The 27,754-nt window shown below is 47.4% G+C and overlaps 1 protein-coding gene across 1 annotated transcript in view; it reads left to right on the top strand.

The window, feature by feature from the left end:
• The first annotated feature begins 3,660 nt into the window (after positions 1–3,660).
• Positions 3,661–27,754, top strand: part of LOC139054423 (protein Skeletor, isoforms B/C-like) — a 455,133-nt gene continuing 431,039 nt past the window's right edge. The window contains exon 1 of the mRNA XM_070531374.1: positions 3,661–3,800. Within this exon, the coding sequence (XP_070387475.1) occupies positions 3,761–3,800 (40 nt within the window). The 5' untranslated portion in view covers positions 3,661–3,760. The remainder of the gene's footprint in view (positions 3,801–27,754) is intronic.

The raw sequence follows: 27,754 nt of genomic DNA, 5'->3' as shown, positions 1-27,754 counted from the left end.
ATCAGACATCGAGTATTTCACGCGAACGCACTTCTCGGCACTGGCAAGTGGCCACACCACACCAGTCATCGTTTTCGGTGATCTTAACGCGGACATTGCCCAGCCACAAAACCGGTGGTTTGTCGAGTTAGTCGCCGACGAGTTTGCCTGATGTACATCACCGATGCCACTCAATCAACAACCACACAGGGAGCCTGTATTGATCTTACGCTGCACAGAACAATTCTGTGGTTAAAATTGAAAATTTAGCCGTATATCATAGTGACCGCAAAGCAATGGTGAAGATTGTTACCAAATGTTTACCAAAGTTTGCTGTTTGTCTGATCGCCATATCGTACATGGTGGTCCCCTTACAGCTTCGCTGTCCAACCACCTCCTCAGGGTGATATGGGTCCTGAATTTGTTTCTTTTGTGTACAGCGCTCACAAATCGACGAAGGACGAAGTACACGGGACACTTCATCGCCACGGCGGGTCGTAATAAACTTAGTTCAAGTTAGGAAACCAGATTACCGGCATTGCATGACAATGCCAGCGTATCTTATGCCTCCATACAGAGACACTGCAGAAATGACATGTGTGAAAAGAAAAACGGAGGAGCAGAAATCCCGTATACTCTACTGTATGCGCAGCATGAAGTGGCCAGAGGTTCTTACGGTTGTTTTAGGTCTATATTTTGTTGTCATTAGCAGTAAACTAGTGACATATCTGATGAATGAATGTGGCACATCGATTTTGCAGCGTTGGCTGGCTGGGGTATTCGATAGCGCCACTTGGTCGTGTGACACTTTAAACTGATGGACCGAAAATTGTCTAATGCCGATTGTTAAGCTAAGATAGCGATGAAACTTCGCATGGCTAATGTTCATAAAGTATCCGATTCTTGATCAAGCTGCTACTCATCACATGCAACTTTACTGGTAGACGCAGTCTGAGTTCACTCTGATGTGCCATGGAATGAAGTTATAAGTGCATACAGCAATGCCTTAGCGAAGTACGCTGTGACCAACCACATGCAGAAAAGTTCTAAAGTGAAGCTTCCTCTGACGCCGTTTTGCGTCGGTCAATTTCTTTCCTTGATGGCTCAGGGTGGGTCTCAACACTCGCAATATAGAACTGTAGGTACGAGAGAAAACAAGTTCGTGTTAGCACAAGCTGACAAAGAAAGTAGAAGCCTGAAATAAATTCAGTGGAGATTCAGCCGTAAATGCGAGAGAAATGCGTTAGCGTTACGTCGCACTTTTTGAGGTCCCAGATGCGTTATTTAAACTGCGTTCACCACATTGAAAAGTGTTGTTCAGGAGCTAACTGTACCCACGCCCTGCCAGCTGATGGTGGACCATATACAGGGTGTCCCAGCTAATTTTAGTCAGAGTTTAAAAATATGCGAATGCCACGTAGCTAGACAGGACCAAGGTGAAGTTGTTTGCCATCACTTCGTGACGCTCAAATTATTGTTTTAATTGTGCCTAATTAGATAATTAGCCTTGATAAGTGAATCAACTTCTCAAATATAATAGTTAGATGAAAAGTGTCAATGAGAAAAGCGTAAAGCGACATGAAAAACTCCCGATACGGCTACATAAAAGTGTTTTTCCGAGAGTGAAAGACGCCCGCGAATACACGCAAAGTGCCTCGAGAGGCCAGATGCGGGGCAATATTGCATGCGGGCTTTCACGCTCGGAAAAACACCTTTACGCAGCACGTATTGAGGATCAGAAAGGTACTTCATTAAAACTTCTTTCTGGGCGAGTTGGTGCATACTTGACATAAAAACGTTTACAGCGCAAACACATGCAACCACAAAGTAAGGGACAGGACACAAGCGCTGACTATCAACTAACGTTTATTAACGGAAGACGGGTGCCTTATATAAGGGGAAAGGCAGAAGCGAAAGGGGAAGGGAGTGATACAATCGGGGAAAATTATGATGCGCATCGATAAACGAACGTGCCAGCAGTCACCGCATTCAGGCGCGAAGAAACAAGAAAACGATAAAACTAGACAAACACTAACAAAAGACGAGGGATACTAAGATACAATGAAATCAGAAAGCAGCCGCTTCCAAAAAATGAAGCTCTGCCGCAAAAAGCGATACAGAAGGGGTGCTTACGCACTTGCTGCCATATTTGTGTATGTAGAACGTTTCCAAACTGACGCGCGCCGTCTCGTCGGCACTCTTGCCGAGAATCTTCGTCTCTCCCAAACGAGCCTCGCATCCTGTGCATCCAATTACATGCGCGACCAAATGTGCGTACTTGTCCTTTAAGTTGCTTAGATTTCGGGCATGTTCCCCCAAGCGTTCATTAATGCAGCGGCCGGTTTGGCCGACATAAGCCTTTCCACACTTCAAGGGAATGGCTTAGACCACTCCTGTGGAACACTTGATGAAGGGCTTCTCATGTTTTAGCTGGCATCCTCTTTTTTTAGAGTTGCAGATGCGTGGGCACAACTGTGCCAGCTTGTTGGGCGCCGAAAAAACAACGGAAACACCATGCCTGTTGGCTACCTTCTTAAGACTGTGCGAAGTCTTGTGCAGGTACGGCACAACCAAAGGCTTGTCGGTCTTCCGACGGTCATCTTTTGCTCGTGTTCCCAGCTTTAGCTTCTGAAGGAGGGTCTCAGACACCGCAATCAAAACCGAATGGGGGAATCCCGCCGCCACAAGTCGGCTGGCCTGATTCTCAAAACTTGTCTGCATCAGGTGCGGGCACGACTTCTGAAGAGACGATTCCAAACAGTGCGACGCTATAGCTCTTTTTACAGTTTTGGAATGCGCTGAATCATATGGCAGCAAGTCCTTTTTCGCGCAAGGGAAGTAGCCCCAGCAAACGTGGCATGCCCGAAATCTAAGCAACTTAAAGGACAAGTACGCACATTTGGTCGCGCATGTAATTGGATGCACAGGATGCGAGGCTCGTTTGGGAGAGACGAAGATTCTCGGCAAGAGTGCCGACGAGACGGCGCGCGTCAGTTTGGAAACGTTCTACATACACAAATATGGCAGCAAGTGCGTAAGCACCCCTTCTGTATCGCTTTTTGCGGCAGAGCTCCATTTTTTGGAAGCGGCTGCTTTCTGATTTCATTGTATCTTAGTATCCCTCGTCTTTTGTTAGTGTTTGTCTAGTTTTATCGTTTTCTTGTTTCTTCGCGCCTGAATGCGTTGACTGCTGGCACGTTCGTTTATCGATGCGCATCATCATTTTCCCCGATTGTATCACTCCCTTCCCCTTTCGCTTCTGCCTTTCCCCTTATATAAAGCACCCGTCTTCCTTTAATAAACGTTAGTTGATAGTCAGCGCTTGTGTCCTGTCCCTTACTTTGTGGTTGCATGTGTTTGCGCTGTAAACGTTTTTATGTCAGGAACAGAAAGCTGTCAGCAACAACTTGAGCCGCTAGAGAGGCCTTTTCTTTATGCTGTAATTTTTACCTGCGTAATCGTCGGTAGAAGGAGGCCACTGTGAATGGTGGTTTGCACCAAGACCCTTCGAGTAAACTCCCATCATGTCGAGGTATGGAAGAAAAATTTTTAAAAAATGAACACATATTAGGCTCTCCGCCGGCTTGTCGCAGGGCATTCTTCCGCACCATGCACGGCCCATTACAACTGGGTTAATTAATGAGGAGTTTAACAAGCCATCGTAAGCGCGGATAAGCGCGGGGGCCCGGCGGAGAGCAGCGCCGCCCGGCGGCCTGCCTCGCCTGCGGCGGCCCCTCGACCGGGCGGAGTGCATTTGCGCGGCGCCGTGGACGGAGGCGGCATGCGTGGGATACGGCTGCTGCTGCTGCTCGCCTGCCCGGGTGAGTCGACGTGAGGGTTTTCTGGCGTGGCAACGCGCTCCTGTCGTGGCCTGACAAAGCTTCGCTTTTGCTCGAAATGTGCATATCTCATTCACGTATTGATTATAGCATTCAGATTATCAGCTTTGCTGCGCCGTCTTATTAAATAAGCCCGACTGCTTTTCAAAAAAAAAAAAAAATCATTCCGCTGCAAGGCTGCAAACAAACCCGGATTAGAACAATCTTGCTGATGCCGACAATTGTAGCGATTATTCTCCAGCGTCTGACCGCGTGATTTAGGCTAATTGGATTGGGAACTAGAATGCGCTCGCCTCTGCTCACCGTCTGGCCTCCGCTGAGATGTGGTGAGCGACTTCCTTTCTGAGTTGCATGTGACGCGGGTGCGCACCGGGAAAGTGTGGGGCGCCCGTGTCCGGCTTGACTCCCCTTGACGGTGGTGCGTCAGGCCGGAACTGCCTTGCCCCTGCAGAATGAATGCCTTCGTGCCGCCGACATTGTGAAAACAAGGAGAACCTGTCGCCGGAAGCTCTTCTCAAGAAGGTCATGCCTGGAAGTCATGGCACAAAAGCGTCAACTGAAAGAGTTGCAACTCGTCAGCTAACGACAGCCAGCTAAAATGTGGTGTTACTAGGCATTCCCACTCCCCCCCCCCCCCCCCATTTCTGCTTAAACAGACCGGGACACGTGAGGTGTGCTGCATTTTGTGTAGCACATACTTCAAACCGATATTTCTTTAGGTCGGTCCGTTATATCCTCCCGTAATGTTTAATGCGAAAATAACAGAAAAAAGTGTCACATTTTGGGACATCAGACCGAAACATGACGCAGCAAGGTGACGGGATTTTCTGTGCCCAATGAAATCACTCCTAATAAACTTCTCGCACCACTATGCCTCCTATCTTGCGAGCAATACTTTTCCCTAGCCTCGAAATAAACATGGTTTCGCTCGACGGCTTCGCCTTGCGCGTTAGTGCGTCCCACCGTTTAGACAATGCCCGCAAAACCGGCTCTTTGCGAGAGGGAATTCCGTACCGACTGTCACCGTGGTTCTCGAACGGAACACGTGCTCCGAATAACTGCGCGACCTCCGTGGAGCCCTCTCTCCTTTCGTATAACACCATCGGACTGCTTGATCTCCGCTGCATAAGTGCCGGCTACGCTCCCCCCCCCCCCTCGGGCGATGCCGAAGCACCCCCCCTCCCCCCCCCCCACACACACCTAAACTGCCGTTACCAGAGCATTGTCACCCACATCCTTTGAGCTTTCTTTTGACTTTGCTCGACCTTTTCACTTGAAATTTTACTGGGGCTAATAGCTCACTGCATCACTGTTGGCGCGGATGTGCACGGCTTTTAATTCTTACTTTCGCTTTATTTCTACAAATCCTTACAATAGTCGGACACGCGCACTAGAACCACTAGCGGCGGCTGCCTCATCCCTATTTTCTTACTTCAAGATTGTTTTATATTTCCAGTGTAAACAGCATGCACACATACAATATATTTGAATATACGCACCGGACAAAGTTTATTATATTTTTGAAAGCGATGGAGGTAGCCTTTTAGTAATCATTCTAAAGGTATGGATAGCCTGTGCCTAGATAATGTATATGTTGCTGTATATTCGCCTCGCTTCAAATTGATTTGCGTGCTTTTTTGACCCTGAAGAAAACCTATAGACTTCAGTGACCTTTTCAACAGTCTTTTATCAATGGAGTGTGAAATACATGTGAATGTTGTGTGTGTCAGTATTGATTTTCTTTCCAGTAAGCAATGCTAACGACTAATAAAAAGAAAGCTCTTCTAATAATTTATTTTTATTACGGATAAGCGTCGTCACTTGCATGCCGAGGTCATAAATATACACAGGGTGTCCCAATTACCTATCATGCACCCAGATTTACAAAAAAGTTCAACAGTTACTTGAAGAAAACCTAGTGCATATTTTGCCAGTACAGTGGAGTAGCCGCCAGTAACTTTTTAATTACTGAGATTTAACTAGATAATTGTAATCCAACACGAGACGCACTATCCTGATCATCAAAGTGTCGCTGAGGCATTTGAAGGCACAACCAAGGAACACCTAACTGCGGTGTTTTCAGCGACGTACTAATTGCGCGCTAATTTATTTCCGACTGATCAATAAACCCCGCGAAATATGGAGAATACCACGTATAACTGCGCTCCCACCCGGATTATAAAGCAGCGCCATCGAACAGGCTCCCCCTGAGTTATGCAGAACGAAATAAAATAACTAAATAAAAACATCGTGATCGAGCTGGTGCATTATCTGCCGCGCCCCGACCGAAGTAACACGTCGCGGTCGGTGTTATGCCAGCTGTTGTCTTAGCGTAGATAAAGTGCACGGATGTTTTTTTTGTTATTTTGCCGCAAAACCTATCACCACAAAAGCGAGTTGACAACGCCAGTGTAAAGGATTCGTTTTGTCCCAGCCGCCATGTGTTTCTCTTATGAGCAGAAGGAAAACATGATCCTTTCCTTGGGATCTGCAAGTGACACCACGAGGAAGGCTGCAAATATAAATCAGTCATGGAATTGTGGCGGTAGACCGAACGCATCGACTATCATCAGAAACTATGAAAACCTGAGACAAACCGGCAGCTTTAAGAAACAGTGGCGGAAGACTCCATCTTTGAGTCATAGCCTACGCACGGATGTTCTAGCATTTATGGCCTCAACACCTCATGCTAGCGTGCGGGACGTGACCGGCCAGGTAACAATTTCCATGTTATCAGTTTGGAGGATTCTAAATGACAGTCTTTCACCTGTACCACCTTAACCAGCACCAACGCTTAGAAGATAGGGACCTGTAGAGTCGTCTAGATTTTATTTATTTATTTATTCAGTTACCTCACGGGCTCCCGAAGCAGTATTGCGTGAGGGAAGGATACAGGGAACTAGCAAAAAGGAAGGATTACTAAGAAATTATACATTGTAAGCGAGTAAACATGAAAGAAAAAATATCTAACAATATAAATAACGCGATAAATGAAACAAAACGACTGTGTGAAGTAGCAAAAAAAGTTGTACCAAGAAATTATACAAAAGGTAGCTGGTGAAGATGAAAGAACAAGTCTCTAACAATGTTCACGCAATACTAAACAAACATTCACACACAAAAAAACTATACAACTTCGCTAAAAGTATTTACTTAGGCGCGCTGTATGGTTTAGTTGTGATGAACTACGGAAATAATATGCAAAAGCGTGCTTTGACGGATATTCACCCGCCGTGGTTGCTCAGTGGCTATGGTGTTGAGCTGCTGAGCACGAGGTCGCGGGATCGAATCCCGGCCACGGCGGCCACATTTCGATGGGGGCGAGATTGCCAAAACACCCGCGTATTTAGATTTTGGTGCACGTTAAAGAACCCCAGGTGGTCGAAATTTCCGGAGCCCTCCACTACGGCGTGCCTCATAATCAGGAAGTGGTTTTGGCACGTAAAACCCCATAGTATTTTTTGAAGGATACAGGGTCAAGAATGTAAATTACGTCGTTTGGCTGGTTATTCCAATGCTGAATCGCACGTGGTAACGCGGAAGAATTTAAAGCATTGGTTCCGCCAAGGATACGCTGGAAACTCGGATGATTATGCAGACGCCAAGATGGACGAGTGAGCGGCAGGGTGGACGGGCCCGTGCTTTGGACCATTTTGTGGAACAGACAAAGCGATGCTATGGCTATTCGTGATTCAAAAGATGAGAGGGATAAATATGACGTATTGCTAGTCACACTAGAGTCGCGGTGATAATCTCTGACAATGAAGCGGGCATCGCGGTTTTGAACTGACTCGAGAGTCGCGATTAGGTAAGCTTGATGAGGGGTCGAGATAGGGGCTGCCAATTCCAGTTGTGGCCTTAGGAATGTGTGATAGGCGATTTGTATGGTGAGGGCAGGAGCATCGCGCAGGTTACGTTTAAGATAACCGAGCGTACGTGAGGCTTTAGCAGTTATTTTTTCGATGTGCGCGGACCATGACAGGTTATACAATTTCATGAATTCACAAAAGCCGATGAGTCACCGCACTTATTGAGCAACATCATGTGCACTGATGAAGCCAATTTTAACATAAACACCTATGTAAATTTTCATAATGCACACTATCGGAGGGACTCCAATCTACACTGGGTAAAGCGCAATCGGCACCAGTGCCAATGGTCGCTCATTGTATGGTTCGGAATTTACGCCTATGCTATCAATCGTCTTCGATCACACACTGACTGGACACTATTAGGTGGACGAAATCCTTGAAGGTGTGGTGGATGGGTTTCTCATCGAAGTCCCGCTGTCACGTCTTCCACTTCTGCGGTATCAGCAAGATGGGACGCCAGCACACAGGAGCTGCCGAGCACGAAACTGGCTGGATGCGACTTTTCATGCGCATTAGATTGGAAGGCACGGGCCGGTAAGTTGGCCGGCTAAGTCGCCTGACCTCTCTCCGCTCGATTTCTTTCCTTGGGGTTATGTGAAAGATCGTGCTTACATGATCGAGACGGACGTCAGACTAGTTCAAGGCAAGGATAACAGATGTCAGCCGTAGAATTCGAGCGTCGGTCATCAAAAAAGCTACTGAAGATGTGATGATCGAAGCGGAGACAAACTGCGTAGCTGCAAAAGGAGACCTATTCGAACACGGCCTCTAGGCTGGTGTTGAACGGAGCTTACGAATTCATAGATAATAAGCGTACACTGCAATCTGTTTTTTTTTTCTTCTTTTTTTTTGTGCAGACATCCTGATTGTCAATTCGACCAATTCAGAAGGGATATATTTACTCAGTTGAACGCGTCGGTATTACCTTTTCACCACACGATGGCCGCTTCCCGGCTTGTTTATTTCGCTTTTATTTTTGACGTGAACCTGTTTCTGCAGCACGTATGTACTCTCATGAAAAATAATACGGTCGCTTTAATCTGGCTTAGGTTCGAAGCAAGTTTCTGGCAATTAATATAGCTCCGCGCTCATTCTTTTGATGCGGTGCGAGCATTGCCGGGATTTTGAAACGTGCTGTGCCTATTACATTGCTTTTTGCATTTCTTGCGTGGTCAGAGGGGCGCTTCGGCCAAGTTATCAAGGAGCTTCTGCCATCAATGCGGTCAGTCGGCCTTATAAGACGGATAATAAGTGTGACGTTGAAACAAGAGGTAGGAATAGCTGCGAAACCTGCTGTTGGTGCTCCGTCCGTACGAAGTGATGCGCTGTCCTTTCGGGTTTGCGACAGGCAATGCATTTGCTTTCAATCAGTGTGGCGGGGGTGGGAGCGCACTCACGTGGCATTTTTCGTACAGTCGCCCAAATCTTTAACTGGTGTGCGGGAGCGGCGACTTTTCCGTGCGTCAGCGCCGTTTGACGCGGCGAGGCTGGAAACAGCCTAGTAGACGATGGGCCCAGCTGAGCGCGCTTTGTCCGCATGCGCTTAGCCTCAGACTGTTTCCAGCCTCGCCCCGTCAAACGGCGCTGACGCACGGAAAAGTCGCCGCTCCCGCACACCAGTTAAAGATTTGGGCGACTGTACTTCATGAGGGTTTTTTTGCCGGTCGGAAAAAATTGTACGGAATTAGTACGTCGCTTAAAGCACCGCATTTAGATGCCATTTTGGGATGCTTACAAATCCCTCATTGACACTTTGAAAATTAGGACAGTGCTTCTCGAGTGAAATAATTATTTGCAATTACTGAATTAAATCTCAATAACGAAAGAATTAGTTGCGCCTACTCCACTGTACTGGAAACAATATGCACTAGGTTTCCTTCGATTAATGCAACTGCTCTTTTTTTTAGGTCTTGGTGCATGATAGTGACACGTGTATTTATATTTATCGGGTGACCAGGTTTCGCCGCCTAACAAATCTTATCGCACAGCGCGGGACGTGCTTGCATGTATCCGAAGTTTCTAGAAAGTTATCGATGCTTCTATCCGCAGTCTGTTGTCGCCGAACCTTGTGTTATCTGATTTATTCGCCTGACGCGAATGATGTAGAACTTTATAAAAGGCACGCGGGTCCCAACGATTAATCTGGAACATTCGACGACTCTGTATGAAAGCCGACGCGCTTGACCCGCTGATCAGATTTACGACGATAGCCGACTGTGTTCGCCGCTCTCGTTGTGCTTTAAGTGTAGCCTGTTTTGTGGGCACAGGTTCGCCCAATAAAAGCTAGTTTTGCCTTTCACAGTATTGCTACTGCGTTATTCAACGTCACCACCACGTGACAATAGTTATTCCAAGTGAAGCTTGCGCAAACACTCTCAGTGAATCATTTGCAAATAATTTTTTCACCTCACTGAACATTGATCCGCCACATACAGAACACTACAGCTATCTCATTATGCGACCCATAGCTCTCGACTATGCAGGTATTGCTAGGCTGATTGATGACTTGCCTTTAAACACAGCTCCCGGTTATGATACTATTATTAGTAAATTTTTGAAAAGCGCTTAACACATACAGTTCTGACTTGCTAATATTTTTCATCAAGCAATAAACACTTGTACTCTGCCTTCCCAATGGAAAATAGGGAAGGTGGTTCCGTTGCACAAGTGTGGTAACAAAAGGTCACCCCTGAATTACCGCCCGATTTTGCTTTCCAGTACCTGTTGCAAACTTCTTGAACATGTTGTCTTTACTAATCTTGTTAACTTTCTTGATTCGAACTCATTTTTTACCTGAGCTCAACATGGTTTTCGCAAAACGTTCTCATGTGAAACACAACTAATATCTTTCACTCATAGATTACACTGTATTTTAGATCGTGCCTCCTGTGCCGACTGTGTATTTTTACACTTTAGCAAAGCGTTCGACAAGGTTTTCCACAAACTGATGCTATTCAAGCTGAGTCTTTTAAACCTTGACAGTAACCTGCTAAAATGGATTGAGTGTTTTCTTGCTAACCGTTATCAATTTGTTACTGCGTATAATTATGATTCATCATTGACTGAGGCTCGTTCTGGTGTGCCTCAAGAATCAGTACTAGGGCCCCTACTTTCCTGATTTATAATAATGACCTACCTTCTTCATTGACATCCCACATTCACTTCTTTGCTGACGATTGCGTGATATATCGTGAAATAATTACTAACGAAGACACTAATGCTCTTCAGTCTGACTTGGACTATGCGATTGATTGGTGTAACACTTGGCTAATGGAACTTAATATTAATAAATCTAAAGTTATGCGCGTGCAGAGGAGCACCAGTACTATTCCTACTTACTATCTAAATAAAGTTGCTCTAGAACCCGTTAACTCGTAAAATATTTAGGAGTTCATATAACAGAAAAACTAACCTGGAACCTTCACACTGAGTACATAATAAGTAAAGCTAATAGCATGCTCGGTAACTTACGCCACAAGTTTTCCAAAGCACCACCATCCTTAAAATTATTACTTTACCAGTCATTAGTGCGTCCTAAATTGGAATACGCCGCAGCTGTGTGGGACCCGTACCATGAAAACCTCATTTCCTCACTGGACCTTGTCCAAAATAATTCAGTCCGATTCATATTTTCAAATTATAACCGTACCGCTAGCATAACATCAATGAAAGACAATCTATCTCTTCCATCACTTGCATCTCGTAGAACAATAGCACGTTTGACACTGTTTCACAAATTTTATTACCATTCCTATCTTCACAGTAACTTCATTTCTCAACCTCATTACCTATCGAGCCGCGTCGATCATCGCCATAAGTTCGGACTTCAAACAGGCAACACTAACACCTTCAGTCAATCTTTTTTTGCCAGATGATCACGGCAGTGGAACCACCTTCCTTGTGAAATTGTATCATTGTCGACAACAAACTCTTTCGTAAGGCATTAGCTAACATTGCATAATTAGGAATTATTAACATGTTATTTCATTTACTTGCCGTATTTACAAGCGACTAAGGACTATACTGGTTAACATTGTACTAACAGGAATTACCAAGATGCTATTTTGTTTACATTGTCTTTCGTACTTACAACCATTAGGCAAGATATTACATAGTACTGTATAATTAGGAATTACTAACACGCTACATTGTTTATTTTCCCTATTTCATTTCTGTGCTTCCCGTTTTCCCACTCCCCTCTGTAATGCCTTCGGGCCTTGAGGGTACAATAAGTAAATAAATAAATAAATAAATAAATAAATAAATAAATAAATAAATAAATAAATAAATAAATAAAGAAATGAAACTATAGCTACTGCAGTAAGCGCAATGAGGCCAAGCCGGATTCACTCTAAATCAGGATAAACTGCAGTCATACGCAGGAGCGCTTTACAAGTACTTGATGGTCTTTCTATGAGTAATGGTGACATAAATGCCTAGCAGTAGAAACGAACTCGTTTCTGCTTACTGTAGTATACTGACCCCCAACTGGATACAAGCGCCGTTTTCTAAGCCACTTAGAACAACTTATGCATTGTTTCAATGACATAAAAAAACATATTTCATCATGGGTGATGTCTACATTAATATGATGAGTGAAGATTTGTATGGGCTTGATCTGATAACACTTATAGCATCCTATGGATGTGAAAATGCTATGTTAGAGCCTACCCGTATTACTCGCAACAGCTCCACATCTATCGACGTCTGTATAACAAGCCTAAACAAATACGATTGCAACGCAGGCGTATTGTGCTCAGGCCTTACTGATCACCTACCTATTTATACTTGTACATAAAAGTTATTCATTAAAGAAAAACGTCCAAATCTCCCGCGATATAGAAGTGTTAATGAAAAAACTCTCCTTAAGTTTAGCGAATTAATTAAACCGGCTGACTGTTCACGTGTGTATGTGCAAAAAAGTCCAGACAAAGCATATGACACCTTTTAGAGATCTTCGTTGAATGCTACAACACTGCTTTTCCGCTACAACAGTTCCAAATGAGAAAGGGTAAAAATAGAAAGTCCTAGATAAATAGCGACCTCTTGAAAAGAATCACGCAAAAAACGCACTTTATCACAGATTTCTAGCTACCAATGGTGTAGAGACATTACAATATTACGAGAGTTGAAACAATTTCGCTGCAGGGTAAATAGCGACGCTAGAAAAGCAAAACAAGCCTATTATGAAGTAATGTTCTCGCGCATAAAGTCAGATCCTGCATAAAGTCAAACAGCAGCTGGAAAACGCTGTCGCGTTAAAAAGGGTTTAAGCTTCCGCACAGCAGAATGAAGTTTTGTCGTATATTCAAATTACACTCCGACACTATCTTGTCTGTAGGTTATGTGTAAGTCGCACTTTACGATTTTTCTGGTGCATTTTACTTAGAGAAATTCAATTAGTTCAATAACTTCTGTGCGCTACATAGAGGGCCTGCGTGGTTGCGTGGTTCGGAATGATTACGTCGAGTTTTTGCGGCTCCTGAATGTTATCGCGTTAATGCAGGACAAGAGACAATTACGATCCGATGGATATGACTCTTGAGCGGGATTCCAACGCCGTGCTTATTGTCGGAATTATTGCGGTGAATATTAAATAATGTTTCAGTTATCGTTTTTCAGTGATGTTGTTTCAGTATTTGCTGTAGCGCTATTGTGGATCCGTTTAAATCGCAGAGTTGAAGCATTCTTTAAAGGCATTTCGTTCGTGAAAAGCACTCGTTATTTCGCAAAACGCGTGTTCAGTCTGCACTAACCAAGTCGTTGCATGCAATCACGCTTTACATCACAGCTGCTCCAAAAGGCAGGCACCACCGGGCGTGACTCGAACGCTGCTGAAAAAGCTAGCGAAAAAACCGAAGGCAGAAAGCTTTCAAGGCCGGACCACGCCACAAACTGAAGAAGTTGACCAATAAGTACGGGATAGGCGTGGTATTCTCGGCTCCCCGAAAGCTTGCTGGTCTCTGCTCACGCATCGGCGGAAAAAAGGCACAGCAACGCACAGTAAAGCACCGAGTACCCCACGTACAATGTAGAAAAGGTGGATATGGAATCTCACTCAATGAGGCCTCAATGAGCCCCTGGCTGAGCGCTCGTTGAGGCGAGGGAAGCACGTGTCGCCTGTGAGCCGAGATTAAACTAGTGCGACTTGCAAATAACGCAGCCGGCTTTTATGTACAAATAGAGAACATTTTAGAAATGCGTATCAATGACACATCGGTGGTTCTACGCGGGAGCGAAATGTATTTTCTAGATTCTTGTTTTAAGCACGTGTCAGTGGATCCCTTTGGGCATGGTTAAAGGTGCAAGTATATAATCATCTAATAAATGTTGTTGACAGTGCAGCGCTCCTCCCATCCTCTTTCTTCGTCAGTGTTCTAGGCGGCGCTCCGTTGTACTCACTGCACGAACAAGCCCAGCTACGCGAGTGCTGCTACGTTTCGGCCATTGCTGAAAAAAAAGATATGTAAGAGATTGATACGACCGGATCCGTTTCAGCTATTCGGTAGCTGTACAAGGCAGATATAAAAATTTTCAGGAAAAGAAAGCAATTAAAAGGATGTATACAAAATGCTAGATGGAAAAACATGTATAGCATACCTGATTAACTCAAGAAGGCTAGGTGGCTATTTGTCACGGCCCCCTTTCAAGCCTCTAAATCATCATCAGCAGTAGCCAATCACTCGAGCGGCACTTGATCAGAGCGTCTGCAGAGCGTCTGCGACCGCGTCTAGTCGTAGACAGTGCGTTACCACTGTCTGAATATTCATGAACCAGTTTGAAAAATACTTGCGGTAGAACGGTATACCTAAAGGGCACGTAACAACTTCGAGCGAATAATCAAAATTTGCTATGTTCGACGACACTCTCTCCAGAATCGGCACTCGAAATCGGTAAGACGCGAAAAATCGAGGTTAGCCCTCACCAAAAAAGGCAGCAAGGCAGCAACGCAACCAGCGTATTGAATATTTGCTTTGAAATGTAATTGACAATGACTGTGAAATAAAATTTGCCTTGTGTATATATTACTCCGGAGAGACAGCAACCTCTTTGTTTAACACATTTGAGAGCTGTTGGAGGGCATCTAACCCTTCAGCTAGAATAGAACTGGCAGAATTTTCTAAGTCACTCAACAAGCGTAAGAAAGCTGGCATAAGGATTTATAATATGAATAGAATTGAACATGCTCTCAGGAACGGAGGAAGCCTAAAAGCAGTGAAGAAGAAACTAGGAATAGGCAAGAATCAGATGTATGCGTTAAGAGACTAAGCCGGCAATATCATTACTAATATGGATGAGATAGTTCAAGTGGCTGAGGAGTTCTATAGATATTTATACAGCACCAGTGGCACCCACGACGATAATGTGGGTGAGAATAGTCTAGGGGAATTCGAAATCCCACAAGTAACGCCGAAGAAGTAAAGAAAGCCTTGGGAGCTATGCAAAGGGGGAAGGCAGCTGGGGAGGATCAGGTAACAGCAGATTTGTTGAAGGATGGTGGGCAGATTGTTGTAGAGAGACTGGCCACCCTGTATACGCACTACCTCATAACCTCGAGCGTACCGGAATCTTGGAAGAACGCGAACATCATCCTAATCCATAAGAAAGGGGACGCCAAAGACTTGAAAAATTATAGACCGATCAGCTTACTGTCCGTTGCCTACAAAGTATTTACTAAGGTAATCGCAAATAGAATCAGGAACACCTTAGACTTCTGTCAACCAAAGGACCAGGCAGGATTCCGTAAAGGCTACTCAACAATAGACCATATTCACACTATCAATCAGGTGATAGAGAAATGTGTGGAATATAACCAACCCTTATATATAGCTTTCATTGATTACGAGAAAGCGTTTGATTCTGTCGATACCTCTGCAGTCATGGAGGCATTACGGAATCAGGGTGTAGACGAGCCGTATGTAAAAATACTGAAAGATATATATAGTGGCTCCACAGCCACCGTAGTCCTCCGTAAAGAAAGCAACAAAATCCCAATGGAGATGCGATCTCTCCAATGATATTCACAGCGTGTTTACAGGAGGTATTCAGAGACCTGGATTGGGAAGAATTGGGGATAAAAGTTAATGGAGAATACCTTACTAACTTGCGATTCGCTGATGATATTGCCTTACTTAGTAACTCAGGGGACCAATTGCAATGCATGCTCACTGACCTGGAGAGGCAAAGCAGAAGAGTGAGTCTAAAAATTAATCTGCAGAAAACTAAAGTAATGTTTAACAGCCTCGGAAGAGAACAGAAGTTTACGATAGGTAGCGAGACACTGGAAGTGGTAAGGGAATACATCTACTTAGGGCAGGTAGTGACCGCGGATCCGGATCATGAGACTGAAATAATCAGAAGAATAAAAATGGGCTGGGCTGCGTTTGGGAGGCATTCTGAAATCATGAACATCAGGTTGCCACTATCCCTCAAGAGAAAAGTATATAACAGCTATGTCTTACCGGAACTCACGTATGGGGCAGAAACCTGGAGGCTTACGAAAAGTGTTGTGCTTAAAATTGAGGACGACGCAACGAGCTATGGAAAGAAGAATGTGGAGTAACGTTAAGGGATAAGAAAAGGGCAGATTGGGTGAGGGAACAAACGCGAGTAAATGACATCTTAGTTGAAATCAGGAAAAAGAAATGGGCATGGGCAAGACATGTAATGAGGAGGGAAGATAACCGATGGTCATTAAGGGTTACGGACGGGATTCGAAGGGAAGGGAAGCGTAGCAGTGGGCGGCAGAAAGTTAGATGGGTGGATGAGATTAAGAAGTTTGCAGGGACAACACGGCCACAATTATTACATGACCGGGGCAGTTGGAGAAGTATGGGAGAGGCCTTTGCCCTGCAGTGGGCGTAACCAGGCTGATGATGATGATGAGGGCCCCTCACCATTGTTAACTGACAAGCGCAGTGTATACAACGATCGCACCTGCAAAGTATTGCACTGCGCCACAAAAAGAGCTGCGTTCCCTTCTCACGGGCGCCGCGCTCCCAGCTGGAGAGTCGGTCGCGCAAGTGCGCCTACGTATTCATGGCACTGCTGTGACGTCGCTCAGAGTGACACGTGACTTGGAGAATTATTCAAGGCAACATGAGTTATTTGTTTATTCTGTTGCTTCGACAGACAAATTAAAGTTTAGAGAAGTAATACAACCTACAAACCGAATGTCTGCGTGCTTTTTGTTTTACTTCGTACCGTAGAAAGAGACATGCACTTCCGTTTTGTCCGCTTGTTCTCATGTCGCGCAGTCACGCGCACAGAGAGCGAAACTAGGTTATTTTCTAACGTGTTCCAGCACGCGATCGTGCTATGTGATCCCCTCGTGTCTTTATCAGTTTTCCTGTAGCACTGACCAGTCAGGCGTTCTCGTGCACAGTGCACAAAATCGTGCGCGAAACGAGACAGGCGCAAGAGCTCGGGCACGAGACCGTCGGCGAACGTCATGAAGGAAGAAAAATACTATGAACGAGTGTCACGTGATTCTGCTAGCCTCCTCTGAAGCCGCCCCTCCCGCTCACCGGGGCCTTGTGCGCGGTGCCTTTCGGGTAGGAATAGGCCCACATTGTTGCCGGACCATTCGTGTTTGTTTGGTACGTGGTAACGACCAGTGGTGCCTGCCGTCAAAGGCACGTAGGAACGCGTAAGTTTCTGCTATTGCAGGAGTCGTTCTTCGCTTCAAATGCGCTGCCTCAATACGTGGAGAAAGACGGGGCAGCCAGACCCATGGGGGCACAATTTTCAACGCATCGCTTGCGTTTACCACCGCAGTGAGCGATATCGCCTTAAAACCCGTCCAGAGCATGCCCGAGCGTAGTAGGTTGTTTCGTCAAATCAGCTGTTGTGTACTAAACTCTGGTGCGCATTTTAGGGCTAATTTTTGTTCTGCTGTCTAGCACCCATAGGATGAGACGAGAACTTTCGTGGTATAATTATTTGTCGCATTGTTTGCTTAGTAAACGGTTTTGCTGTGCGTCTTTCGTTGAGAATAAACAAATCATTACCCTGCACTCTAAACGCTCAAGTCATCCGTCCTTACGCTGTTGGAGACTTGCCTATTGAGTTCTCGCCGTCTGTTGAGAGGCAGAAGGCATTTAGCAGAACGACAGCATCGACTGAGACCGTATGCGTGCCATAACACTGGCCCGGCGCGGCCTCAAATATGGTCGGGGTCCCTGACTCGCCAGTCCATGGTTGGGCACAAGATGGGACGATTATTTTTTTTTTCACACGGAAAAGCACACTCTGCGGACCCTTGAAGTTAGATTGAGCGCCTGCACAGGTCCGCGGGGCGAAAGACAACATAATGTTTACCAGAAAATAGAACATTTTAGTGCGTCCGGTATTCCGGCAAGAGTGGACGGTTTGCCGGTTGAGCGGGGGCGTAAACTTCAGCGGCCAGATTGGTGGGGCCAGCTGGTGGTGCACAGCTCAACAAATAGCATATTCACAGAGTCTCAAAATGGCTTCAGACTATACCACAGGACAAGTGACCACACATTCACTCTCACCCAGGCTATAGAGATGAAACATAAGGAAAAATCAACGCTATATCTGGCTTTCCTTGATATGGAAAGAGCCTATGACGGTGTTCCCCACTCGAGGCTTTGGCAAAAACTACTGAGCAATGGAATAGATTGTAAAATCATAGACCTGCTCAAGAACCTATACACGGATTGCACAGCACTGTACACACTACAAGAATTAACGTCGAAGAAAATCGAGCAAACGATAGGACTAAAACAAGGATGCCGGTTGTCCCCAACATTATTCAACATATACATCACACAACTACTCCAAACATTAGAATGAAGGACCATGCCTCCGCCTGTCCACGATAACAACCGACAAACAAGAAGAATACACCAGAATGTCATGTCTGGCAATCGCGGACGATATTGTGCTGCTAGCAGAATCAGCAGCTGACCTCCAACACCAGCTCGACATCTGCTCCCATGTCACAGGAACCGACCAGCTAAGGTTTAGCTCTCAGAAAACACAGTGAATGGGATTAAATACAAGCAACACTAACAATGAATTCACCCTGCGAGTGAACCTCGTCAAAAAAAAACATCGGGATACAAATACCTCGGCATAACTCTCAGTGACCAATCAAACTTTCTGGATCCGCATCAAAATGCATTAGTAAAAAAATCTAATCGCCTCAAAGGCCCCGTCTGGCACTTGGCCAGACATTCATACAACCCATACACTGTCGGACGCACACTGTGGAAGGGAGTAGCGGTACCAGCGACAACATACGCAGACGATGTGCTGGCCTACTCCAGTGAAACCATAAAATGTCTGGAGCGTCACCAAACAGAACTAGGCCGTTGGCTGCTAGGGGGCAGCATACCCACTGAAAATGCAGCAGTAAGCGATGAACTGACCTAGTCCTCGTACGAGGCAAGGGAGGCGAGGTCCAAATTACAATATGTCGGCAGACTCAAATTCATGACAAACACAAATTACAGTGGCAGAATGTACCTACACCTAAGATACAAAAACATCAAGACGACTTGTATTGGGAAATACACGTCCCTAGACACGAAATACAGCGAAAATTCAAAACAACACGACACTAAGACAGAGGCAGATTGGCGCAAGGCAGTCATCAAGGAAATCAATGATGCTGAAAAAACGATTTGGCGAACGACAATGGCAAAAAAAAAAGCCTGCCACTACATTACCACCACAAGCCGAAACCGTGCCCATCGCCAGACTACCGAGGAGATAGAGGCCCTGCTGTTTCAAGCCCGCACTGGCGCTCTACTCACAAACCAACGCCGCCACGAACTATTCGGCGTGAATCCGGCGTGTCGCTTGTGCGGTGCATCAGAAGAAACCCTTCTCCACGTGCTACAACAATGTCCGAGGCTTCCCGCAGTTCCCCGATCTAGTGCTGCCTGGTCTCACCGAGGAGGACCTGACTGCACGCGCCGAGACTACGAAGATCCGGCTTGAACAGTGGGAACGACTGGGCAGGCTAGCCGAATAGGTGAAGGAAACCCCCAGACAGATATCGCCCGGCTAGAGCCGCCCAGTCACAGCGAGTGGCCGCTGATGCCGACCTCCTCAGCTACACGAGCTCCTAAGGTAGAGACGGCCGACCAGGCAGCGACGCAGCTGGGACGCGCTAACTTGAACCGGCATCGCTGGCGGATTGGATTGTCGTGACTTTGGGGAAATCCGACGCGACTGGAGCCTAGAATGCAACAAACCGGACCAACCAGATGGACTCGCAGACTGTGACTGTGACAAAACTGTGTTTTATGTTCTTTCTACCCTTACTTTCTTTCCTTCTTGTACTCTGAACATCTCCTGTGGCGTTGACAAACGCCTACCCTGAGTCAAAAGGGATCGGGACCACTTACTTACTTACTTGCTAACCACACAAACACATGACCAATTATTATATTCTGCTTAGCTGCTGCTGCAAATTTTCAACAGTGGCGTAGCCGTGTTCACAATCACGCCGCTGCTGAAAAATCTGCACCCGCAGCCAAGCAAAATAAAGTAAGTTACTGCAATTGTAGCTCTGCGTTTGTCTGGGTGACCTCTACACCACAAGGCGGCCGCACCGCTCCGCCCGTTCACGTTTACGCACATTTGGTAATTTTAATAATGAATTAGCTGAGAACACGGATGCGACAGTCCGTATCTTCGCAGATGATTGCATAATATATAAATAAGTCAACAATACTACAGACCAAGTTATTCTGAACAATGCACGTAGAAGCGTTACGAACTGGTGCCGATCGTGGCAGATGTCTATTTATCTAGATAAATCTGTCTGTATGAAAATATCAAGAAAAACGAAGCCTCTGACGTTCCCATATGTAATAGATCAAGAACCGTTAAAAGTCGTTGACCATTACAAGTACCTCGGGGTAATTATTTCCACAGACTTAAAATGGGATATAGAGGTGTCATATATTTCAGGTAAGGCCTTTTCCGATCTTTGCTCGCTAAAACGGTCACTTCGGACTACTTCACCAACTACAAAACTACTAGCCTATACATCATTAGATCGCTCAATTCCTTAATATTGACACGTGTACTTATCTTTATCGGGCGACCACGTTTCGCCGCTTAACAACTGTAATCGCACAGCGAGGGACGCGCCTGCATGTATCCGACGTTTCTGGAGAGTTATCGATACTTTTACCCGGCTGTCTGTTGTCACTGAACCTTGTGTTATCTGATTTCATCGCGTAACGCGAATGGTGTAGAACTTTGTGGAAGGCACGTGGGTCCAAACGATTAGTCTGGAACATTCGACGACTAGTCTATAAAAGCCGACGTGCTTGACCCGCTGATCAGATTTTTCGACGATCGCCGAGCGTGTTCGCCGCTATCGTTGTGCTATAAGTGTAGCCTGTTTTGTGGGCACAGGTTCGCCCAATAAAAGTTTGTTTTGTCGTTCAGTATTGCTACTGTGTTCTTTGACGTCACGACCACGTGACATCTGGTGGGGGTGCTTGTGCGTTCATGTACCGAACGCCCCCGCAATGCCGCGATCCAAGCCCAAAGCCCGAGGACAAAACCAACGTCGCCCAAGACCAGCGTGCTAGCCGCCGACTGCAAGGACTGCCCCCAGAGCACGGACTTCTACCTGAGACGAGCAGGAAGATTGCCACCAAGTCCACCCCAATGGCAGTCCCAGCATCCCCCGTCGTGCTGCAGCAGCCCAGGGAGCCCCCCACGTTCCGCGGCTCAACATTCGAGGACCCGGAAACCTGGCTCGAGACGTACGAGAGGGTCGCTGCATTTAACAGCTGGAACAGCGACGACAAACTGCGACATGTCTTCTTCGCATTGGAAGACGCTGCCAGGACGAGGTTCGAGAACAGAGAAGCCACCTTAACGATCTGGGACCTTTTCCGAAGCGGCTTCCTGCACAGATTCACAAGCGTCGTACGCCGAGAACGAGCCCAAGCACTACTAGAAACCCGAGTGCAGCTGCCTAACGAGACCACCGCGATTTTTACAGAAGAAATGAGCCGCCTATTCCGCCACGCCGACCAGGAAATGTCGGAGGAAAAGAAAGTCCGGCTACTAATGCGTTGTGTAAAGGAGGAACTTTTCGCCGGTATGGTACGAAACCCACCGAAGACCGTCGACGAGTTTCTTCGCGAGGCCACTAGCATCGAGAAGACACTCGAGATGCGAAACCGGCAATTCGACCGCCGCACCAACTCTACAAACTATGCCGGACTTCAATCACTGGCCTCCAATGACCTGCGCGAGGCTATCAGGGCAGTCGTACGAGAGGAGCTTCAGAAGATCTTCCCGTCGTCGCAGCCTCAAGTCGCCTTGATCGCTGACATCGTCAAAGATGAGGTTCAGCGGTCGCTTGGAGTTCCGGAGGTGCAACCCCAATTACCGCAACCCCAGCCCGAAGCGATGACCTACGCCGCCGTCGTGCGCCGTCATGGTCCCCCTCCGCGACAACGCCAGGGCCCTGCAACGACGCAATTCCGTCGTCAGCCGCCGCCGCCGCCAACACGCCCACCCATCGCCCAGCGCACCTACGCGAGGAAGACGGACATTTGGCGAGCCCCCGACCACCGCCCGCTCTGCTATCACTGCGGAGAAGCCGGCCATGTGTACCGCCGATGCCCATACCGGGAGATGGGACTGCGAGGATTCGCCGTCAATGTTCCGCGCCCGCAGCAAGGTGAACGCCCTCGCGATATCGCCGACTACCTCGCCGCTACTCAGTGGAGCACTCGACGACCGGCGCGTTCGCCAACACCAGGCCGCTACCTGTCGCCGCAGCGCCGACCATACACTGGCCCAGCCCGGGGCCGGTCAGCGAGCCCATATCCGGAAAAATAAAAGCGGCAACCGATGGAGGTGCGGTTGCTGTTCGTCGAACTGACGAAGACGACGAAGAAACCATCTCGACGACCTAATGACGACATGCCGCCGTCCCGACGAAATCGGGAAGCCAATACTACACCGACGAAAGACGGCTTGACGACGCGACGTTCCAGCTTCAGTTCAACGCGGCACAGCCGTGATCCGACGCCAAGACACAACTGCAACGCCATACAAAGAACCACCGACCTCGACGTACTTCTCGACGGCCACGCAGTCACTGCCTTAGTCGACACAGGGGCCGATTACTCCGTGATGAGTGTACACATCGCCGTCCAGTTGAAGGTTATGACTGCACGGGAGGGCCCTCAAATTCGGACCGCTGGAGGACACCTCATTACGCCGACTGGAATCTGCACGGCAAGAATAACCGTTCATGACCGGACTTACCCTGCCACCTTCGTTATCCGCGAACAGTGTTCACGAGACGTCATTCTCGGCATGGACTTCCTGAACCAACACGGCGCAATTATAGACCTGAAGTCGAAATCGATAACGCTGTCGGAAGATCAAGCGATACCGCCGGAGAGCTTTCGTAGTCACCACGCCTTGAGTGTTCTCGAAGATCAAGTGAACATCCCGCCTCGCTCGAGCATTGTTATTTCGGTCGGCACCGAAACACCCGCTGACGTAGAAGGCGTCATCGAAGGCGACCAACGTCTACTGTTAGACCGTGAAATTTGCGTCGCAAGAGGGATCGCTCGACTGCATGGAGGGAAAACTGAAGTGTTGCTGACAAACTTCAGCCGAGAGTTCAAGCACATCAACAATTAAGGGCACGACGATCGCATACATCGAGGAAATTGTGGAAACCAGTAATGCGTTTGTCCTCTCGGATTCCGCCGCATCTACCCCGACGACCATGGTTCCCGAACCAGACTACGACATTAATCCAAGTCTCCCCGTGATTAAGCAACAGCAGCTCAGAAGTCTGCTCCAACGATACAAAGGCTGCTTTTCGACATCATCGAGGATTCGACAAACACCAGTCGCCAAGCATCGCATAATAATCGAAGACTGCGCTCGACCACTCCGCCAGAGCCCTTACCGAGTTTCGCCGCGAGAACGCGAAGCTATAAGAGAACAAGTCGACGAAATGCTGCGCGACGACATCATGCAGCCGTCGAAAAGCCCGTGGGCATCCCCTGTTGTCCTGGTGAAGAAAAAGGACGGAACCCTACGTTTCTGCGTCGATTATCGTCGTCTGAACAAGATCACGAAGAAGGACGTATACGCCCTCCCACGGATACATGACGCATTGGATCGGCTCTGCAACGCTAAATACTTCTCGTCAATGGACCTCAAGTCTGGCTATTGGCAAATAGAAGTCGACGAAAGAGATCGCGAAAAGACCGCCTTCATCACCCCAGACGGCCCCTACGAGTTCAAAGGTTATGCCATTCGGACTGTGCTCGGCGCCTGCAACGTTCCAGCGCGTGATGGACATGGTTTTAGCAGGATTGAAGTGGCAGACCTGTCTCGTTTACTTGGATGACGTCGTCGTCTTCGCCGGAAATTTCGACGATCACCTGAGGCGGCTTGCGACAGTACTAGACGCCATCAAGTCATCAGGGCTCACTCTGAAGCCGGAAAAGTGCCGCTTTGCTTACGATGAGCTTCTGTTCCTAGGCCACGTAATCAGCAAATCTGGTGTCCGCCCAGGCCCGCAAAAGACAGCTGCCATCGCACAGTTCCCGCAACCCATCGACAAGAAGGCAGTGCGTAGATTCCTTGGCATGTGTGCCTACTACAGGCGCTTTGTCAAGGACTTTTCACGCATCGCCGAGCCGTTGACACGTCTAACTAAATGTGATGTTGAGTTCAAGTAGGAAACGCCGCAGGCCGACGCATTTGAAGAACTCAAACGACGCATGCAGTCGCCGCAGGTGCTTGCGGACTTCGACGAGTACGCCGATACAGAAATCCATACTGACGCCAGCAGCCTAGGCCTCGGTGCCGTTCTAGTCCAGAGGAGAAACGGAGTCGAACAGGTGATAGCTTACGCTAGCCCGTCACTGTCAAAAGCGGAAGGCAACTATTCTACGACCGAAATGGAATGCCTCGCCATCGTTTGGGCTACAGCTAAATTTCACCCTTCCCTTATCTCTATGGCAGGCCATTCAAAGTCGTCAGTGACCATCACGCGTTGTGTTGGCTAGCGAATATAAAGGATCCTTCAGGACCACTTGCACGGTGGAGCCTCAGACTACAAGAATACGACATCACTGTAACCTACAAGTCCGCACGAAAACACTCCGATGCCGATTGTCTATCACGCGCACCCATTGACCCGCCGCCGCAAGATGACGAGAATGACGACGCCTTCCTTGGAATGATAAGCGCGGAAGACTTCGCCGAACAGCAACGGGCAGACCCGGAGCTAAAAGGCCTCGTCGAATATTTGGAAGGGCACACCGACGTTGTCCCCAGGGCATTTAAGCGCGGATTATCTTCCTTCACGCTTCAAAACAATCTACTCGTGAAGAAGAACTTCTCACCAGTCCGCGCCAATTACCTTCTTGTTGTACCGTCAGGACTTCGTCCAGTAGTATTGCACGCCCTACATGACGATCCGACCGCTGGACACCTCGGATTTTCCCGGACACTATCGAGGATACAAGAAAAGTATTATTGGCCGCGCCTGACCGCCGACGTCGCCCGTTATGTCAGAACATGCCGAGTCTGTCAGCGACGCAAGACACCGCCGACGAGGCCAGCCGGATTACTACAGCCAATCGAGCCTCCTTGCCGACCATTCCAGCAGATAGGGATGGACTTGCTGTGACCCTTTCCGACGTCAATAACCGGAAATAAGTGGATCGTCGTGGCGACGGACTATCTCACCAGCTTCGCTGAAACAAAAGCACTGCCGAAAGGTAGCGCAGCCGAAGTGGCGAAATTCTTTGTCGAAAACATCCTGCTGCGACATGGCGCCCCAGAAGTCCTCATCACCGACAGAGGAACGGCCTTTACAGCGGAGCTCACCCAAGCCATTCTGAAATACAGTCAGACAGGGCACAGAAGGACAACCGCCTACCACCCGCAGACGATTGGTCTTAATGGTCTTAATGGTCTAGCGATGTACGTCGACGTCGAACACAAGACCTGGGATGCCGTGCTGCCGTACGTAACATTCGCTTACAACACGGCGGTGCAAGAAACAACACAGATCCCGCCGTTTAAGCTGGTTTGCGGCAGGAACCCGACGACGACGCTTGACGCCATGCTGCCGCACGTAACTGACGAAGAGAATGTTGACGTCGCTAGCTGTCTCCAGCGCGCCGAAGAAGCCCGACAGCTCGTCCGCCTGCGAATCAAGAGCCAGCAGAGGACCTACAGCCGACACTACAACCTCCGACGACGCTTCGTCGAGTACCAGCCTGGCAACCGTGTTTGGGTCTGGACCGCGATACGCCGACGAGGACTCAGTGAGAAACTACTCCGACGCTATTTCGGACCCTACAAGGTCATCCGACGTATTGGCGCTATGGACTATGAGGTCGTGCCAGACGGCATTTCGCATTCACAGCGGCGCCGCGCACGATCTGAAGTGGTCCACGTGGTGCGCCTTAAAACGTTTTACTGACGTTGACGAACTTCGCCATTTTTGTTCTTTTCTTTGCTACGAGTGCTTTTGTTTATTACCTTCGTTTGTTTGCAGCATCGGGTCGATGCTTTTTAAGACGGGGGTATTGACACGTGTACTTATCTTTATCGGGCGCCCACGTTTCGGCGCTTAACAACTGTAATTCCACAGCGAGGGACGCGCCTGCATGTATCCGACGTTTCTGGAAAGTTATAGATGCTTCTACCCGGCTGTCTGTTGTCACTGAACCTGTGTTATCTGATTTCATCGCGTAGCGCGAATGGTGTAGAAGTTTGTGGAAGGCACGCGGGTCCAAACGATTAGTCTGGAACATTCGACGACTGCTCTATAAAAGCCGACGTGCTTGACCCGCTGATCAGATTTTTCGACGATCGCCGAGCGTGTTCGCCGCTATCATTGTGCTATAAGTGTAGCCTGTTTTGTGGGCACAGCTTCGCCCAATAAAGTTTGTTTTGTCGTTCACAGTATTGCTACTGTGTTCTTTGACGTCACGACCACGTGACAATATGGTATTATAGGTTAATTCCTGCACACGAAAAGATGTATTGATAAATTAGAAGCAGTACAAAGGAAAGCAATTAGATTTGTGTACAAGTATCGACGCCGTGATTCGCCTTCTGAACTCCTTGCGAGAGCAGGTCTCTTCGCAATAAACAAACGTGGAAAGCTTCTACATCTCAAGTTCGTATTCTAGCTCTTAAATAATGAAGTAAACGGAAATAGCCGACGACTCCTATCGTTCTCAGACACCAGGCCCACTAGAACAAGCCATAGTAGACACTCGAAAGAGTATAGACTTCACAAGGATGCATTCAAGTTCTCATTTTTCCCACGGACAATAACAGTATGGAATGCACTACCGGGACACGTCGTTGGAAATAGTAGTCCAACTGATATGTTTGTCTCAAGACTAACCAATTATATTTCTCTGCTGCCTTAGCTTGAAAAATTAAATGTATGTATCGGTGTTTTTCATGTCATTAATTGTTCGTGTTTTCTTTTTTAAAATATGTTTATAGTGCTATTAATACATTTGTGTATATGAATTGCATACATTGACATGACTTGCAGGAAAGTGTCTGTACTGCCTTTATTCTTTGTCCACAATATTTGGCATTGTTATTAAGAGAAACTGTTAACCATGTTTGATACCACTTTCACAGTTGTATGTGTGTCCCGACCCTGCTACAGCCTTATATATGAGGGTAGCAGTATGTAATAAATAAATAAATAAATAAATAAATCCGCCCAAACCGCCCGCGTTTGCCAGAATAGCAGGTGGGCTGAAAGTCTACCCCCAAACGCAACGAATCGCCGTCTGAAGGGCGGCTTGGTTGCCTTCACACGTTGACGTAAGGTTTCCTCGTTTCCCTGAAACCGCCCCGAGACGCGAGCAGTTGTCCTTGGGGTGGCCGTCGCGGGTTGCTGGGCCGGTTAATTACCCGACGCCTTTGGCGCCTGTCTGCTGCTTGCGGCGAGCCGTGTGGTGGTTCGGTGCGTTACCTGTTTGACATAGCGCAGACTCGACTGCTTCACACACTTGAATTCCTTCACTCAACTTCGGCGTG

The sequence above is a fragment of the Dermacentor albipictus genome, chromosome 1, assembly GCF_038994185.2.
Source record: "Dermacentor albipictus isolate Rhodes 1998 colony chromosome 1, USDA_Dalb.pri_finalv2, whole genome shotgun sequence".
In the NCBI taxonomy this organism is placed as follows: domain Eukaryota; kingdom Metazoa; phylum Arthropoda; class Arachnida; order Ixodida; family Ixodidae; genus Dermacentor; species Dermacentor albipictus.
Note: the sequence above shows the minus strand (reverse complement) of the source record. Positions and strands in the feature narration are given on the sequence as shown.